Consider the following 18312-nt stretch of genomic DNA (forward strand, 5'->3'; position numbering starts at 1 on the left):
TTACTATAGTGTGAGAACTGGGCACTCAGATATGTAGTTCACATTTCCACTTGATAGTGTTTATTCCAAAGTTGTTTCTGACCGATCAACAAGAAAGTGTTCTGGTGATTGGTATAGAGAAGGGCAGGGTGTTCTGGGTGCTTATGAACATGGGAGATAATTTTGTATCCACTCTTAAGCAGGGGATGGTGATTTTTATACCTTACTGGATATATGGTTCCCGGAGAAAAAGCCCCTTCCTACTGCTTTTCTGGTTGACACCTCAGAGGAGGCTCTGCTGCTCCCCGACTGGCTAAAGCTGCGTATGATCCGCTCTGAGGTCCCGCGTCTTGTGGATGCAGGTGAGCCTGCAGGATGTTTGTTGGTGTTTCAGACCCTCCTGAAAGGAAAGGGAGAGGCTTCCCTGCTCAAGTCCTCTGTGTGCTTACGTGGATGGCTTTGGGTGGGACCATCAGTCACCGCAGACACTGCAGCTGAGCAGGGAACTCGCATTTAGAAAGCAGCATGACCCTGAATTTTGTGACAGTCACAATCTAAACATACAATAGAGTCTTTGCTATGTCCCTTAGGGCTGTTAAACAGATGTACAGAATATGAGCTGGTTCCAGGCAGGGGCTGTTATGGGATATCCCAGGGTGATTCCCTGCTCAGCCATGATGTAGTTCAGGTACCAAGGGTTTGAGAACGGATACAACCTCACTAACCATCACACCCCATAGGTTAATCCCCACAGCATTAAGAGCAGAACTCGGTGAAAGATGAGACTGAAGAGGAGGTCAGTGCCTTTGGTAGGGCTCCTTACTGCAGTGTGAAAGGCAGTTCCTCCTGCTCTGATCCAAGTGCTGAATCTTGCTGGCTTTTATATGCAGTCACTATTAAAGTAGGGGAGCGAGTCTGCGTGGATATTGTGCTGTGTATTTTAAAGGAAATGGGGGACTCTGATTTGGAGTCCCATCTTTGTTACAACAATTCAGATTGAACTAAGCTATGCAGTCACCAGACAACAGGCATGGCACTACTTCCATAGGGCACCCTGTGCTTGCAGTGTGGAAAGCGGTGTCTGAAGGGTGTAAGCTGTACCTGTAGTTACTTTTGTCCTTGCACGGCTCATCAGTCCTCTTTTTCTTCTTAGTATTCAGAGCTTTTGTCCCTTTCTTACTAATTAAATGACAGCTGTCTATAGCCAGTGATTGAATTATTCAATAATTCCTGCCTGCAGCCATCAACAGATAGGGTGGAAGTTATTTTTTAATATGAATTATTGGGTTCCTGAGGTTTTGATCAAATTAAACAGAAGATCAAATTAGCCAGTGAGTGAATTAACTGGAAGATGCAATAAGAAGGCAATGATTTGCAGAAGAAAGAAAACATAGTAGGCAGCTGTCAGACTTCTGGCTTTAGGCTCTCTGCCGCCCTGTCATTAACATGTCACTTGGTTCAGCCAAAAGCACAAAGATCAGGTAATAAAGTTGACCCTCTGTGGGTAATTCAGAGGTCTGAGGACTCAGTGTTTGTGTATTTCAGCCCTGCAGGACCTGGAGCCGCAGCAGCTTCTTCTCTTTGTTCAGTCTTTTGGAATCCCAGTTTCCAGCATGAGCAAACTCCTGCAGTACCTGGATCAGGCAGTATCTCATGACCCGCAGACACTGGAGCAGAATATCATGGACAAGAGTAAGAGCTTCATATGAGGCTGACTAGGCATTTTACTTGTTCTTGAACAGTTTTCACGAGTATCTCCTGTGACTTCCTTGGAAAAATCCAAACTAGTTCAGCAAACCCTGTGCACAGGCTGCTTTGGCAGCCTGTTGTCACTGTAGACACCTCCCTAGAGCTTGTCTGGATGGCCCTTGGCTGTATTTCCTGAAATAGAGAAGGATTTTGTGGATTGGATTGTACAGAGTCTAAAAAGTAATTTGGGGGCTACCTTGTAAAAGAACAAAGGCTTAAAAGCATCGCATTTACATAGCCCATGGGAACAGCAAATTCTCTTCATTGTGGGAGCTGTACAAACAGCAACCAATTCTGTCCTGCTTTACTGACGAGAGTAAGGCGGTGATGTGTTCATATTTTTTCCTTTTTCAGACTACATGGCTCACCTTGTGGAGGTTCAGCATGAGAGAGGAGCAACAGGAGGCCAGACTTTCCACTCCCTGCTCACTGCCTCCTTACCAGCCCGCCGAGGTACTGCCTGGGATAACCTAAACTTCCGAATATCGAAGTCATCTTCCAAACTGCCTTCCTCTGTTGCTGTTGAGAGGGGCAGGAAGAGCTGTCTTCAGAAGGGGTCATGTTGCAATATATCAGCAAGCTACAGTTAGACACCGGTCCTTGCTAGAGGTTTTTGCTCTTGGCAAAGGGAGAAATTCCAGTATTTCTGGAGTTTACTACAATGAGTTGTTCTGAGTGATATGGAAAAATAGGTGTTGCTTGGCCTCAAGAGAAAAGCTACTGAACTCCTCAGTACATAGAGACTGTAAAGCTGAAGTGATCTAGGGTTGGGGCTCCAGATGCTAGCTACCATAACGTCATTTTTATTTCTTTTCTTTTATTCCTCTTGCAGACAGTGCTGAGACTGCAAGGTCAAAATCTAGTCCTGAGAACTCTCAAGGGCAGAGCCGGATCCGGGCCTTAAGCCAGGTCCGGGTTCTGGGCCCAGAAGATGATCTGGCAGGCATCTTTCTGCAGGTACTGGTATAACCTCTAGCTGATCAGCTACTTCCCTGCAGCAGCTTCTGTTTCTCTTATACTTGCATCTTCTGACCCCTTCCTCCTGCAGTGTTTGCAGTCAATGAGTATGAAAGCCCTGCATGTAATTGGGCTGCACCATTACAGCCTGATGGCATTGATACTGGAAGGATTTTTTTTCTTGTAGTTTGAACATGTGGCTTTTGATCATGCCTAATACTGTCAGTGCCTACTAGCATGTTACTGATTCTGCACCTTGTTTGTTCTGTGTATAGTGCCTTTCCTCTCAGCAGTGGATGGAGGATTTGTGAAATGCTCGCAGGGCCTTGGCAGCAAAGCTGTGTGCAAACAGCATTTGTACTCTGGCTTGTCTGCTTGCAGAGCCTCCCTCTCTCCACTGACTCCAGAAGGAGCCTACAGGGAATTAATTGGCCAAGTTGGTTGCCTGTATTTGAGTAGTATGGTGATCCCCCTGCAGTGTCAGTGTACCAGACACTAAAATATTGAAAAAGCTGTATTGGAAGGTCCCATTTAGCCCACAGTCAGTATAATTGTTCTCAATCAGTTCTCTGCCTCAAGATGTTTATGGTACAGCAAGTCCTTTCATTTGCTCTCATAAACTTATTCCCATCTGTGTCCTACCAGCTTTTCCCACTAAATCCAGACCCACGATGGCAGAATTCAAACCTGCGCCCACTTGCCCTGGCGTTGCAGCAGGCCCTGGGGCAGGAACTGGCTCGCATCCGCCAAGGGAACACACAGGTGACCGGGATCACAGCACGACTTCTCCAGGCAGTAGCTGCACTGATGAACTCGCCGCACAGTGGTGCGTTGGTGATGGCAATGCATCGTAACCACTTCATCTCCTGCCCACTGATGCGCCAGCTGTACCAGTATCAGGTGAGTGGTGTAAGGTGAGAACCTTTGTAGTGTTTCACAAAGAGGGGTGAGGAAGAAACAGGAAGTCTGCAGTGCATCTGCTCTGCTGTGTGCAGGCCCTCTACCTGTGTAATGCTGGAAATGGAGCCTGTGAAGCATGGCACAGAGGGACTCAGATTGCCTGGACATGGGCGTCTAGATGCAGGCTGGCCACAGCCTAGCCCTGCTGAGAGCCGGGGCTTACCTGCAGGGTTAGGTGTACCTTACCTAGTCTGGTAACTGTGCAGCACTGGGGATTTGCAGCTGATGGTCTCAGTTGGTTTTGGGGTCTCTAGTCTGTGCTGTTTTGTAGCATGGATGTGTCTTGCAAGCCAGTGCATTTGCAGACAACTTGAGAGCTGAAGTGTGTAATTCCTTAAAGAAATATTTGCAGCAGGCTGAGGTTTATCCAATGAAATATCTCATTCCTTTCATCATGAGTTACCCTTAGTTATGCTGGGAGAGTTACTGTGTGTGTAACTGAGTCTTCCGCCTTGCATTTGTACACTGGAAGCCGCTGCCTTCATTTGAGTGGGTATGGTCCAACAGAGTAGGCGTGCTCTATGTATTCTTGGCAGTATGTGCCACTATTTGCATCCTTCCTGCTATCTTTGTTGTATTCTTGAAGTGTGTATAAGCAAGTCTTTTTCGCTGCACTCCCCAGCGCTGCATGCCACAGGACACTGCCTTCTCCTCGCTCTTCTTCAAAGTCCTCATGCAGATGCTGCAGTGGTTGGAGAACCCTGCGGTGGAAGATGGTCCTCTGCGTGCTCAGCTGAAGGCCTTTGCTGTGCAGTACTCCTCAAGGCACAGGATCAGTGACGGTACTGGCATTGTGCAGCTTATGGGACTCAGAGTAGACAAAGTGGGACAAGAAAGGGACAGAAACAAAACTGCACCCAGAGCAGAAAGTGTGGTGGGCTGCCTTTTAGAGAGGTACGCTTAGGTGTAGTGAAGAGAGGTTTTGTACTGTGCTGTATAAACTCCATGAGGATGTAGACAAGTGACTTGGCTCTGCGGTAGACACCTGGTAGCATCTCACCAAGCACAGCAGATCTTTCAGGGAAAACTTCCAATTGTTCAGGCCAGGAATTCTGTGCTAGCTGTAGTCCTGAAAGATGAGCATGCAAGAATGCCTCTGGAACAAGGCCACATCATGACTTGTAGAGTTGTTTATCGTCTGCCATCTGTTGGGAGGAGTTGTCTATAACCAAGAGCTTAGACATGGAAATGGGTTTGTGGTTATAGAGTTTTCTCTTAGCCCCATGTTCCTGTAACATGCAGAAGAGCTGTCAAGGCTTTTGGTGGGAGTAAAATGGCAGGAGAGTGTAGTGTGTGTGTTTGAGCAGTTGTGCTCTGGAGCCACATGAGGCATCTGTAGAAGGGAAGCCTGGTGTGAGAGCTGGCTTGGCCCTGTGATGCCAGTGCTGTGATTTCTTTGCAGTTCGAGGTGGCTTCTTGCACCTCACAGAAGCTCTGACTTTCCGTCGTGACCCCGACTTGATCAGCTCCACGGTACGTGCCATCATTGCAACCCTGAAATCAGGAGAGAAGTGTAATGTGGAGCCGGAGCTCATCAGCAAAGGTATGGCTGTCCTTCTGCTCTCCTTCCCTGTTGCAGCAGCAGGTTGAACTTCCAGCCCAGCAAGGGAGTGCCTACTGTACAGGCTGTGGGAAGCTGCCTTCTGCCTGGATCAGAAAATGTGAACTGATCTAAACTTGGTCCTATCTTGTATCACCTCCTTCCCCTGCACTGGTATGTGGGTTTATAAACTGTAGACTGGGCTGGGATTAAGTCTCTCGGCAAACTGTTGGTTTCCACTAACAACATAAGAAATAGAAGCCTACTGTCCCAGATAAAAATGGCTTCACTCTTCCTTACTGAGCCAGGCTTTCAGGAATGCTGGAATGATTGCCTTCATAATACTCTTATAAGGTTCCCTAGCTTTCACCACATCCTGAAGTTAATGAGTGACATCTTTCTCCCTCTGCTAGTCCTTCAGGGTCTGCTTGAAACTCACTCTCCGTACTTGGAGGAACTCCTGACTGTCCTCTTCTCAGCTACTGTTGAGACCACTGCTAGGTTTCCTGCCATGAAACCAATTGCTGTGGTGAGCTCCTTGCTACTCCAGGACAAAGAAGAAACACCAGTGAAGAAGGAGCTGGACAGTTGCAGGTGAGCCTAGGCAACATTGGGAATTCACTGGTAGGTATGGGTTCATGACATCGCCACTGATATGGGCTTTGTTTTCTCCTCAGTACCGAAGCAGCTTGGCTAGGGCCGACCTCTGGCCTTCTTAATGACTGGTTGGAGATGTTGGACCCAGAGGTGATCAGCAGCTGCCCTGATCTCCAGCAGAAACTACTGTTCTCCTGGAACAAAGTAAGAGTTGTTGGGGGGACTACTGTGCTGAAACCACCTTTCTGGGGTAGTGGCCTGCACCCGGAAACAGGCCAAGGGGTCGTTTTATGTTTTGCTACACGTTGCCATACGAGTTTCAAAGAGCATAGGCTGACTAGGAGAGGGATTCTAGTGCATCCTTCTCAGTGCAAGTCTTTTGCTTCATCTTATCATTGTATTTCCTCAGCTGTGTTCTTTTCAGGACTTCAGAGTGCGTTACAGACACAACATAGTCCCATAGCAGCCCAGCCAGCTGTGTTTTCATTGGTATTTTTGCAGACAGATAAATAGTTTGCCCAGAAGGGATATTCCGAAGCGAAGACTGAAACAGTTTCATGGCTGATGCCATGTTCTGTTAGAAAGTACTGCAGTTCAAATCCTAAATCCATGTGTTGTCTTCTGTGCTGTCTGCCTGCCTGGATCGTCATCCTTCTGTAATATACATAGTGTCTCCTACATCCACGCAGCAAGGATCTGTTTATTACCTCTCTTCCTTGTTTGGTCCTTTCAGGCAGGGTCCCAGGTGCCCTCCTTCCGCCCGTATCTCTTGGCGCTTCTGACTCACCAGTCCAGCTGGACCACGCTGCACCAGTGCATCAGGCTTCTGCTTTGCAGAAACCGGGAGCAAAGGTGAGTCTTGTTTTTTAGGCCTAGCAAGGAGTTTTTAGTTGGGCAACTCATTGTGTCTGAGAGAGAACAAACAGAAGCTGAGAACAAGAGCTGCCTTGTTCCACGGTGCGTCTGCCAGGAGATGTAACCCAGCCAAAAACAGGCTTTGTGAGAAGGATGCTGATTTCAGTCCTGCTGATTTGTGTACCTTGATATAAATATTACCTGCTGTTTGATGGAAGCAGCACATAAAGATTTGGCTGTGTTCTAAACAGGAAGTGCTAATCACTGGGTAATCCATCTAGCATTGCCCTTGTTGATAATCTTTATGAGCATGGGGTTTGCAAGATGGCTTGGATAGCGAACTGACAGCAGTCTCTGTACCTGGGCAGGCTCTGCTGGATCTTTTGGTTGTACTAAACTCCATTACCAGGCTTTCTCTAACCCCCTTCCTGGCATCAGGCTCCCAGTTCTGATCTCTGGAGCAGCCCTAGCTCCCAGCTTCTGTACACTGCTCTCAAATACTGATGTGCCACTGTAGTAGTATCTTGCTTAAACTTGTGCTTATGGACGAGGAAATGCTAATACCTAATAGTAGTAATTCAGGACATGACTAAACTAGCAATACTTCTAAAGCTGGTAGTATTTCAGTTTGCTTATTATTTTATTTTTGATCTCTTGCTCACTAACAAACTCATGAATTTCTGCAATCCAGGATACCAGCCAGGATAGGATGTTCTGTATACTGGGACAGGAAGGTCACTGGTCTGATTGTACCAATTGTTTGTGTTGATGACCAACTTTTGGCCTTGTTGTGCAAGACTCCGTGTAGCCACCACACTCTTGCTGAATGCCATTTGTTCAGCTCTGTACCCTGTGCTGTGCTTATTGCAACAAATATTTAGTCATAATCTGGGAACAGAACCAAACCCCTTCTCGGGACTTAATGGATCCTATTTTTACATTTGCAGATGTTTCTTTCTTCACAGTACTCATGATGTTTAGAGACACTACCATGTGTTTGTGTGCTGCCCGAGGGCTGTGTTGCCTCTAATTACAAATCTGTCTTCTTTTGTCTTCTGGCAGGTTTGACCCAACTGCATCCTTGGATTTCTTGTGGGCCTGTATTCACATTCCTCGGATCTGGCAGGGAAGGGACCAAAGAACTCCTCAGGTAGTGGTTCAGTTCTTCCAAGATTCCTCTCTGGATGGAGTGAAAGACAATGCTTTCACAATGCCTGATTTTTTCCATGGCCAAGAGGTGGCTGGAGTGATACAGGTGCAGCATGCCAAGTTTGCTGCCTGTACCTCAGCTGTTTACTTAGCTGCTCTGCTATGTTACATATTACAGTGGCAATTTTGAGTGCAAAAAGCTGATGTGAACACACATAAGTTTGCCCACTTGGCATTTCCTCTGCAGCAATTGCCACAATATCTGTTAAAGATCTAGGCATAAGGCTGCAGTGGTGAGCAATCTAAAACCCAGTGTGGGATAATTCCCATTTTACAAAGAAAAGGGCGTTGCATCTCTTCTCCACAGAAGAATTTCTTTGGTTTAGTGAATGTATTATGGTTTCTGACCCATCACACATGCTAGAATGTAAGTAAATGAGTTCAGAAGTAGAAGAGGTTTCATTTGGGCTGTGTTGCATGCTTTCAGAGCTCTAGATATGGGCCAGTTCTTAAGTCTAGTTCTAAGAATGTTCCATTCCAGCTGGGGAGGGTGTGACTAGAAGGAACTAAGGATCTAGGGATTTGATGTGGATTCATTTTGGATGTTCTCTTGCATTACAGAAGCGCCGTGAGGAATTCGTGCTCCACCTAAAGGCATCGGAATTGATCAGCATGGTGGAGCTGATCCTGGCTGAAGCAGAAACCAGATACCAGAACACTGAAGAGGCCTCTTGCACACTCATCCAGTCTCGACTGCCTTTGTTGCTCAGTTGTTCTCATGGGGACCTTGAGAGCATCAAAAAAGTAACGGAGTATCTGACCAGCTGCATCCAGCAGTGGGGAAGCAGGTGGGGTTGCAAATGGGGAGCAGTGTCTACTGTAATTGTAGTTACATGGGCACAGGCAGCCAGGTAATGATGAGACCTGCCAGAATGTCTTCATTAAGAATATTGTGTTCCAAAACCCCTATGAAAAGTATACACTATTCTCCCAGAGGTTTGGGGGGATAATAAGTCATTTTAAATGGTACTTGGACCAGGAAGGTGACTTTAATAGTGAAGTTTAAGGGCCTTTTTAGTTTTAGGACTTCAGGATGAAATGCTTGCCATGCTTTTTTTTTTTTTCTTCTTCAAGGCAATGGTTATTTTTAATTACTAGTTCCTAACGTGGGATTTCTTGTCTACTCCATCCCTTGAATCACTGCTCATAAGGCATCCTGCTTCTGACCATGATTGCTCTCAAAGCTGAATGGAGACTAGATTGTTTCCCAACAGCTATGGTAGCACTGTATTTGTGGCAGTGAAACAAACTGACCTAATTCTAACCTCGCTTATGGTGATGTTAGAAAAGAAACTGAGTAATCTCAGTTGCCATTGCACTGTACAGATTGTGCCAGGGATCTATAGAGGGCTGGTGTGTAGAGAACAGGCTGGCTAGTCTGACTAGTTGTGCTTCTGAGTAGTCTTCCACTTGGGATGGAGATGACCATGAGTACCGTATGCAGGAACTCTTCACTGGACACGTAAGCAGAGCTTTGTAGCTGCAGTTTTCTAACTCCAAATGGTCTAATGATGGATCCATGTAGATTGTGAATGATTTGAGCAGTTCAAAAGAAGCAAAGACTGAAAAAAGAGTGATGCAGATTAGCAGTGGCTGCTCTTTTACATGGTCTGTTTGGCATATGCAGGGAGGCTGCTATTCATCTGATGGGTCTGGGATGTTTGCTGGTTGAGCTAACATAGTAACCAGTGGCTGACCTCTCCCTTTTTCCTTCAGCTCTGTGGGAAAATGCTGCCAGGACCTTCTGCTTCAGATATACCTGCAACTTCCCGAGCTACTTGTGCCTATGCCTGAGATGCTTCTCACCAGTGAAGGAGCCAGAGACAGCAGCACTTGCAAGGTAAAGTTAGAGGCATAGGAGAGCCCCTTTCCAGTTGTATACCCAGAGTGGATGCTACCTTGATACCCAGTTTAAAAGGAGAGGACTGGCAAAAGCTTCCTGGGTCACTTGGTTTCTTTACCTTGCTCTTCTGTTGCCACCTTCCATGCCTGCACGCTCAGGAGCAGAGAGTTCAGGTGTGGTTTATTTTGCAGTGTCCTCCTATAAAATAGTATAAGCATCACAGGCTTCTGTGTGCCAAAGGCTTCTGCAATGCACAAGTGTGCGGGCGTCTGATCCTGCTTTGATGTCTGTAGGGACTGGGGGCTTCAGATCCTGTGCCAGCTGGAATGTTGCGTCTGCTTGCAGATTCTACCTGAAAATAGTTTCTGTTAACCCACTCTGTGGTTGGAAAGAAATTGCTGAAGAGCCAGGGACTTGATTATGCTTTAAACTTCTTAACTGTTTACTTATTACTTTTCTTCTAGCTCGATGCCCTGGTTCACAGATTCATTAACCTCCTTGCAGACACCAGTGACTCCAAGTCATCAGAAAGCCGCGTGTGGGATGCCAATATGGCCTGCAGGAAGCTAGCTGTGGCTCATCCCATCCTGCTGCTTAGGTACCCTTTCACCCTCTGTGTGGCTGGAGTTCATTGAAAAGCATCCACCCTTGTCCTAGAAGCGGAACAAACTCGCAGCAATCATGATGATTGTGGCAATCCACATTCATGTACAGAAGTCAAGAGAAATAGCAGCAAAGTCATATCTCTTATAATGAGGCAGCACCTCTTTTGGCTTCATGTCTGTCTGGAAACAGTCCTCTTGGAATTGGAGGCTAGAGAACAGAGCATGGGTGGGAAGTGGGGCTTGCTGATTCTATGGATACAGGGATCAAATCCAGGACCCTGGGGGAGGATAAGGGATGCTTCCTTCCAGGAACTGAGGTGTAACAATGTGTAACTGTTTCTAGAAACAGGCTAATCAGGATTTTCTTCTGTTTGGCGTTTCAGGCACTTACCAATGATTGCAGCACTGCTGCACGGCCGTGTTCACCTCAATTTCCAGGAGTTCAGGCAGCAGAATCATTTGACCTTCTTCATCCACGTCCTGGGGATCCTGGAGCTGCTCCAGCCGCAGGTCTTCCAGAACGAGCACCAGGCGGCACTATGGGACTGTCTCCTGTCCTTCATCCGTCTGCTGCTGGTAGGAAAGTCCCTGCTCCCCCTCCATGCGCGGGCTGACAGCCACTAGATGGAGAAGCTCATGTAACACAGGGCAAGCCCAGCTCTCTCCCATTCTAAGGGAAAAAATTCATATACCTAAGAACAAAAAAAGTGTATCACGTACCTTGGAGAGCTTAAAGAGCAGGCAGGAGATCAAGAAGCTGCTCCCTGGTCCCCAGAGGTGCAGGATGGGGCAGTGCATCTCTGCTTTTTTGTTAACACATCTTCTCGATTCTTTCTCAGAACTACAGAAAATCCTCGCGGCACCTGGCTGCCTTCATCAGCAAGTTTGTCCAGTTTATCCATAAGTACATCACATGCAATGCCCAGGCAGCTGTCTCCTTCTTGCAGAAGCACTCGGATCCACTCCAGTAAGCTTCCTTACTCCGGTTAGCCCATGGTTTGCTCGTGGAGAGCTCGCACAGTCAGGCTGCCATGAGCTAATCAGACAGAAGACAGCAAGAGGATGTGACAAAATAGCTATTAATATGGCACTCTTTCACCCTTAGCTCCCTCAAGTTGCTATTGTGGTCAAACCACCACAGCAGCATATCCCTTTTTAGGTGAAAACTGAGCCCAAGAAAGTCAGGTAATGATTTCAACTCACCTAATGGCCTAAACATCCTACTGAGGCATCGTAGTGTTCTGCAGTCATTTCCAGAGGCCAACAGGAGGGTCTTTTTCCCTGAGCAGTGGCTGCAAGGTCCCACCTGCAGATATGGGGAAAAATGCATTTGAGTTCCAGTTACGATGAAAAAAATCTTGTTTCTGCTTCTGAGAAACTACTCGTTTTAGCATACATATATGTGCTGTTACTTGTCCTCATGCCTTTACTGATATTGAAAGCTAAACATGCCATCTCTTCCCCCAGTGACCTGTCATCAGACAACAGTGACCTAGCAATGTTGAAGTCCCTCCTGGCTGGGCTGAGCCTGCCTAGTAAGAGTGGCATCTTGGACAGGGGCTCCGATGAAGAGAAGGATGGTGAGTCTGGGGGGAAGAGTTACTCCAGCTGGTAAACCTGCAGTATGTTTTGGAGCACAGATGCTTTAATGGGATATATGCTGTGCTCATTCTTCTCTTAACAGCCCAACGAAAGGGTATTTAGAGCAGAGAATGGCCCTTGTATACTCAGCAATTTGGAACCAGTATCTGGGATGGGTTAATTTGCTTTCCTGTCGGTGGTATCACTACTGTAGCAGAACAGCTCTTAACAAGGGTGAGTTTCGTTGGTGTGGATTTTGCCTTCCTCAGCCACACTTAAGGATTGACCTGTCAGGAGACCCTAAGGGTGCATCCACTTCTCCACTGTTCATAACTTGCTTGGGAAAATTATGCAGTATTAAAAGAAGCTCAGGAAGGTTCCTTCTCTTTGCGTCAGCTGAGGGGTACGAGCAGGTGCAGTGAGGCTAGAGACAGTGTGAGAGCCAGGAATTGTATTACAGTATTGCTGGTTGGCTCATGATAGGTAATGCTGGACCTGTCTCCCTGTTAGAACTACATAAACTGTCAGGAGTGACCTGCTCTCTCTCTCTCTCTCTCTCCCCCAGATGAAGCAGCAGCTGGCTCTCTCCCCCTTGTCAGCATGTCTCTCTTCACTCCTCTCACGCCGGCTGAAATGGCCCCATATATGAAGAGGCTCTCTAGAGGCCAAACAGTTGAGGGTAAGTGAGGACCTGCAGAGCTGCACAAAGATGCAGGGCAAGTGCAGACTTACACCAACCCTGTTACTTATCTGTCAGCTACAGGCTAGTTTCCTGTTTTGGTCATGTTTGGAAGTCTCCATCAGTTAGGATGTGGTTTTGTTTTGGATGAACTTGTCCGTAACCTTCTGTGATTCTGTGACAGAGGCTTCCTATGATGCTGTTATCACTTAGCTCAGCAGTGTTGCAACTGCCTCTGCTGTGGGGCTCTTCAAGGATCTTGTAAGTGCTCTGGGAAATAGTATTAGTAATTCAAGGAGTGCTGCAGTTCATGTCAAGCCAGGCCTGGAGTGCTGATAGGAATGCTATTTTTTTAATGATATAGAAATACCAAATTGATGAGAAGCCAGATTTTGCTAGAAATCCCCAAATGGCCTTCATGGAAGAAAATCATGTGAACTTGTCATATGGGAACAGCATGCTGCTTCTTCAGAGGTCTTCTGAAATCACAGGTGTCCAGTGTTCAGACCTAAGTTGCAGTATTGAGGTGACAGTTTTCCTTCCTCACTAGAAATAGGGGGAGGAAATCCTGTCTGGACACTGGACACTTTCTAAAAGAGGCTTTCTGTGAAGATCTTTCAGTTACAGAAGAAGGTGCTCTGGAATTGAAACCTCACACCCCACTCCACTCCTCCCCCTGCCTATGGCATGACAGTGCTGGTGACCTCTGCCTGGGCAGGTTGGGATGTGCTGATTGGCACGTGACCTACCTGTTCTCTTTCTTTTTGAAGAACTGCCTTCATTACTCTAGGTCTGTGTGCAGGTGGGAAAACGACTGCTTGGGAGATTGGATTTGTAGGGAAAAAGATCCTTTGGATCAGTGAATTTCAGTCACCCCTTTTCAACCTGTATCTCCCACCAGACATCCTGGAGGTGCTGACAGACATTGATGAGATGTCCAGACGGAGGCCAGAAATTCTGTCCTTTTTCGCTGTGAGTATTAGTGTCTCAAACTGCCACTGGAAGGAAGAGATTCTTTTCACCGGAGTCTGTGTGGCACAGCCAGCTTAAATACTAACCTTCCTCTGCTTTTTGGGTGGTTGTTGCAGCATCTTGGGAGAAATCTATCTTCAGTTAGGCCTTCTGAGAGCAGGCAGTATTTACTTCCCTGCAATCTTCTCTCCATTGCATGTTGGGTCTGTCATCATCCACTTTCTTCCTCTGACATAGAGAAGTTAATTAGCCCTCTGTCCTTTTCCCAGTATTGGGGCAAGGAGAGAGCAGAACAGCTCTGTTGAAAACACTGGAGCCTAGGGAAAACTCAGCTGTCCCACATGGAATAAGATTGCAGAAGGGTGCTTTAAAGTACTCAAAACCAGGATAATCCTTCTTACAGAGGGGGATTTCCTGGCTCAGCCAGTACCTGCTGGATGTGTGTTGGGCTGGATTGGTGCTGGAGGGGTAGTAAAGCAAGTCTGAGGAGTCTGTGCTCCCTGGATGGCCCTGGGATCCTAATTTATGCATCATCTTTCAGACAAACCTACAGAAGCTGATGAGCTCATCAGAGGAGTCCTGCCGAAATCTGGCCTTTAGCCTGGCTTTGCGCTCCATTCAGAACGACCCCAGGTGAGGACCACTGGAACTTGGGCTGTCCTGGGTCACTGATGGGCACTGGCTGCCCATCTTGCACGCCTGTTGGTGGTGATCTGGACAGTACTGACACTGCCATGTTTTACTCCCAGCATTGCTGCAGACTTCCTTCCCACCTTCATGTACTGCCTTGGCAGCCGAGACTTCGAGGTGGTGCAGACAGCACTGAGGAACCTGCCTGAATACACCCTCCTTTGCCAAGGTAAGTTGGTATCTGCCACCTTTGGTGCAAGCTTGGCCTCACAAGGGTCAAAGCTGGGCTCTTGTGCTGGGAACAGCCTCCCTGGGAAGTTGCCAGGGGTCAGTGTCGCCTAGACCAGGCCATCAGACACACAGATGATCTGTATCAATAGTAGCTTTGGCCTGAGCATTCCAGGGGAGATTTCTCTTAGAGACAGGGGAGGCTTCCTTGAAGTGATTTTGCTCCCTTACGATTTTCTCAGAGTTGTGATCCCTCACATGATCACATACCCACAGAGCTATTAGAAAGTGGATTGTGCCATGTTCTTATGGAAGGAGAGAATTTCTTGCACAGCTGCAAACGTTCATCCCGGTCGGTGTTTGTTGGTGGATTGCTCTTGCCTGCACGTTGGAGCTGTCGGGTCGGTCCTCATGCTGTCCTTCCCTTTCACAGAGCACGCAGCAGTGTTACTGCACAGGGCCTTCCTGGTGGGGATGTACGGCCAGATTGACACCAGCTCCCAGATTTCAGAGGCTTTGAAGGTTCTGCACATGGAGGCCATGATATGAACATGTGGTTTTGGGAACTCCACTTCCAGAGGAATTAATTTAACTGGAGTCGTCAGCTGCATTGAAGCCCTGTAAGAAGACAGTGTATTTCAACCCACGTGCTGGAGGATCAAAGAGGTGATGTAGCAGGCCAGACTGCTGGAAAAGGAGAGTGTGCTGACTTAAGATCTGAAAGGGGCAAGGATCGATCCATCTGGCTAAGACACCATTATTGTGGGAGAAAAATCTCCTGAATATTGTGCCAAACAGGGACCACTTCCTTCATGGGGTCTTGGGGCAGCGGCCATCGGTTTGCTGTTTGGTTTTTTTTGTCTCCAAGAAGGCAGAGCTGCTGGGAGAGCAGAAGGGAGCGCTGGCCCTTGCACTTGAAGTCTCTGCACTCTCTGTGTTGGAGGGAACATGCAGATCTGTGCAGAGGAGAGACCACTTTGTTTTCTGGGGGTGGGCGTTTGTGGTTTTTTTCTTTTTTAATTAAAATTCTCTTTGTTTCCATTGTGCCTGTCTCTGCTCTGTGCTGCCTCTAGATGTAGCTTAACACCCCTCTCTCCCTGTTCTTCAGCTGCTTGTTATTCTAGACAAAGCATCTCTGGAAGACCTGTCTCCGTGATCAAATGTGCACAGAGCTATCCTGGCCTTTTACAGGATATACAGGAAATGGAGGACGTTTAGAAGGGTCAGTGGGGTATCATAGATGAGTTTGGTCAGCACCAACTGCTGACAAGACAACTTTTAAGCGTTCCTTAGAAAACATTTATTTAAAAACAAAGCAAACTTCTTGGTACATCTGCAAACATCCCAGCAGCTGGCCACTGTCACAGTGGAGTCTTGTAACAAACAGCTGGGTTTCCTCTTTGGCATCCGCCAGTTCCTCCCTGTGACTCTTCTGACCACTGATCTCTGGTCCTTGTCTGCTGATAGGGGTGATGGTTTATTTGCCAGCTGTCATTTGAGGACAGAAAATGAGGTGTCATCTTCCCTCAGCTCCAGAGAAATAACTAACATCTCGTTCTCCAGTCTCACATAATTCCAGTCACCAGTTTGCTTTCATGTTGTTTGTCTCTATTCCTCTGGCACTCCACTTATTAGTAGAGAATCTTTGTAGTATTCTAAAGACAAAGATCCTGGAGGAATTTTATAGATAGCTGTAAGTAAGTCTGTATCTCCTTGCTGGTGGCAGGGACAGTTGTGACCTCATGGGTGGTCGGGTAGAGAAATATTGTCCGTTCTTTCAAATGAGGAGTGCCACAGCTGAGCACTTTTGCTAATGGGTCAAAATATGAATGAACATCCAGCTGGCTTTGCAGAGAGATGGAGAAGAAAAGGGAGAGATCTGAACCTCCCATCAACTGTGAGTAGCCTTGCTTTTAAAGAGATTAGAGCCATCACTTAAGGATGCAACATGCTCTTTTCCTCAGCAGCATCTGCTTCACATCCGGAGCCACTACTGTGGCAATTAGCTACATATAAATTATGTGGAGGAACAGCTGAAGAAGATCAAGTCAGTGAAATGGTTTTCCTGAGGGGCTCAGTGACAGCAGGATTAACGCCTGTCTAAAGGGTTCCCAGTGAGATTACTAGCTCCTCTTACCGTAGTCCCTTATCAGACATCATTAAGGTACTGCTCAGTTTGTCAGAGCAGGGAGGTAGTTCTTCTGGTGCTGCTGTGGGCCTACAGCAGCTGGGAGCTTGTGGGACTGGCTGGAAAAGGGCTTTTCCCAGGACTTTGAATCATGGAGTAAGGAAAATGGCTCAAGACTGTTACCACACAAAGGCAGCAAATCAAAGTAGTGCTTTGGTGAAGATCCTTCCTGCAGGTGGGGCTTTCCAGAAATCCTGCTCCAGGGCTGCAGCTAGAAACATTTACAGGTGAAAACAAATAGCATGGTTGGCCCCAGATTCTACTCTGTTGGGCAATGCCTGCTGCAAGCAGACCAGCTCCAAGATGCCTGGTTCGGAGCAGCAAGGGATGCTTGGATGTGACAGAACTACTTAATGTGACCCCTCTGACCAGGACGGCCAGGCTTTGCAGAGCAGTGTGAAAAGAGATGGGTCTGAGAAGGGGGAAGGAGCATCTCTCTCAGCAGCTGCAGAAATCATCTTTTGGGAGATCGGGGAAACAAATTCAAAGGGAGGGAATGTGGGTGGAGGTTACTCTACAGAGCTGGGCCTTCCCATGTATCTCCCACTACAAAAAGCATCATCTATGATTTGTTGATCTCCTTTTTGCTGTATCGAAGGTTCCCATAATGCATTTGCTCTGCTGCCACCCTCTTTGGATCCAGTGGAGCTAAGCAGGTTGCCCTGGCTTGGAGCACATCACCGAAACCAGATCAGGGCTGAGAACAGGGCTGTCAAGGGGCGCCTGGCTGTGCAGAGACAGCTCGGGGCAGGAGCCTGTCCCTCCTGTCTCTGAAGGCAGCCGTGACAGCTCTAAACCAGTTAGCAACAGCGTTACTGATGTCCTGACACTCGCCCGCCTTTTAATCAGCACTGTGTAACTTCCATCTCTGCCTGGCTGAGCACCTTCTCTCCTCCTGTCTCTGAGCTGACAGTGTTACCCTTCAGGGCTCTGCCGGGCTCCTCCCAGGGGCTGGGGCCATCTCCTCTGTCAGAGGGAGCTGGTGCCTTGCTTAGAAGAGGAGCGGGGCGGAGGTTTGTAGCGTCATTCCTGGCCAAGCCCCTGCGGCCCCCATGACTCACCCAGTGGAAATCACCGCTCCTGTCTGCGTTCCCCATCACACGTCCCAGAGTGGTGCAAAATCATTCTGAGACACTTCTCTACCACGATCTGCTGTAGTCAAGAGTCCTAGGAGAGCCGTGGGCAGCCAGGGCTGGTGTCAGAGTCTATGTGGGGCTGGGGAATGCACTCAACCCTGCCTCAGGGGGAGGCTTTTGGTCTCCTCCTCTCCCAGCTCTAGGGGAGGCACCGTGGAGAAGGGAAAACCGCCGGCAGGCTTGTCCAGCATCCTGTGGCTGCACCCAGCTGGGGGCAGGACTGGCACAGCCCCTGTGCATCAGCTGGCCCTGCTTTGGTGCCTGCCCGGCTGGTGCTGGGCAGAGGTGGTAGAGGGCTGGGGAGCAAGGGGAGCCCAGGAGGAGCTGGGCAGTCCTGGAGCAGCCTTCTGGCAGTTTTCTACTGCAAATTATTTCTCTTTGCTGCAAAGATCAAATGTTTTTATGTCCCATGATCAAAACATCATGTCTTTATGACCCAGATGTGACAGCCTCAGGAGGGAGATGGACATGATGGACCTTGGCTGGGCACAGGTGGGCATCTCTAACCTGACCATGCCCTGTCCCTGCCAGGCCTGGTGTGGCTGGGACCGCGGCCCCACACAGGTGCCGATGCCTCAGAGCAGGGTTGTGGCTGTTTGACCCA

General features: G+C 47.9%; 2 protein-coding genes across 3 annotated transcripts in view; both read left to right on the top strand.

The window, feature by feature from the left end:
- Positions 1-15423, top strand: part of INTS1 (integrator complex subunit 1) — a 29688-nt gene extending 14265 nt beyond the window's left edge. Inside the window, exons 26-47 of one of the 2 annotated variants that reach the window (XM_074841231.1) lie at positions 180-341; positions 1525-1671; positions 2083-2181; positions 2561-2685; positions 3331-3585; positions 4268-4427; positions 5048-5188; positions 5599-5779; positions 5863-5986; positions 6516-6634; positions 7700-7787; positions 8408-8634; positions 9563-9686; positions 10154-10287; positions 10678-10870; positions 11134-11261; positions 11762-11874; positions 12441-12554; positions 13456-13526; positions 14068-14159; positions 14276-14385; positions 14818-15423. In XM_074841231.1, the coding sequence (XP_074697332.1) occupies positions 180-341; positions 1525-1671; positions 2083-2181; positions 2561-2685; positions 3331-3585; positions 4268-4427; positions 5048-5188; positions 5599-5779; positions 5863-5986; positions 6516-6634; positions 7700-7787; positions 8408-8634; positions 9563-9686; positions 10154-10287; positions 10678-10870; positions 11134-11261; positions 11762-11874; positions 12441-12554; positions 13456-13526; positions 14068-14159; positions 14276-14385; positions 14818-14933 (3023 nt within the window). In that variant the 3' untranslated portion in view covers positions 14934-15423. The remainder of the gene's footprint in view (positions 1-179; positions 342-1524; positions 1672-2082; positions 2182-2560; positions 2686-3330; positions 3586-4267; positions 4428-5047; positions 5189-5598; positions 5780-5862; positions 5987-6515; positions 6635-7699; positions 7788-8407; positions 8635-9562; positions 9687-10153; positions 10288-10677; positions 10871-11133; positions 11262-11761; positions 11875-12440; positions 12555-13455; positions 13527-14067; positions 14160-14275; positions 14386-14817) is intronic. The other variant, XM_074841232.1, reaches the window with a different exon arrangement.
- A 99-nt stretch (positions 15424-15522) lies between these two features.
- The window catches only part of MICALL2 (MICAL like 2), a 34133-nt gene continuing 31343 nt past the window's right edge, over positions 15523-18312 (top strand). Inside the window, exon 1 of the mRNA XM_074841234.1 lies at positions 15523-16281. The gene's annotated coding sequence lies outside the window, so the exon portion shown is untranslated. The remainder of the gene's footprint in view (positions 16282-18312) is intronic.

The sequence above is a fragment of the Strix aluco genome, chromosome 15 (assembly GCF_031877795.1).
Source record: "Strix aluco isolate bStrAlu1 chromosome 15, bStrAlu1.hap1, whole genome shotgun sequence".
In the NCBI taxonomy this organism is placed as follows: Eukaryota; Metazoa; Chordata; class Aves; order Strigiformes; family Strigidae; genus Strix; species Strix aluco.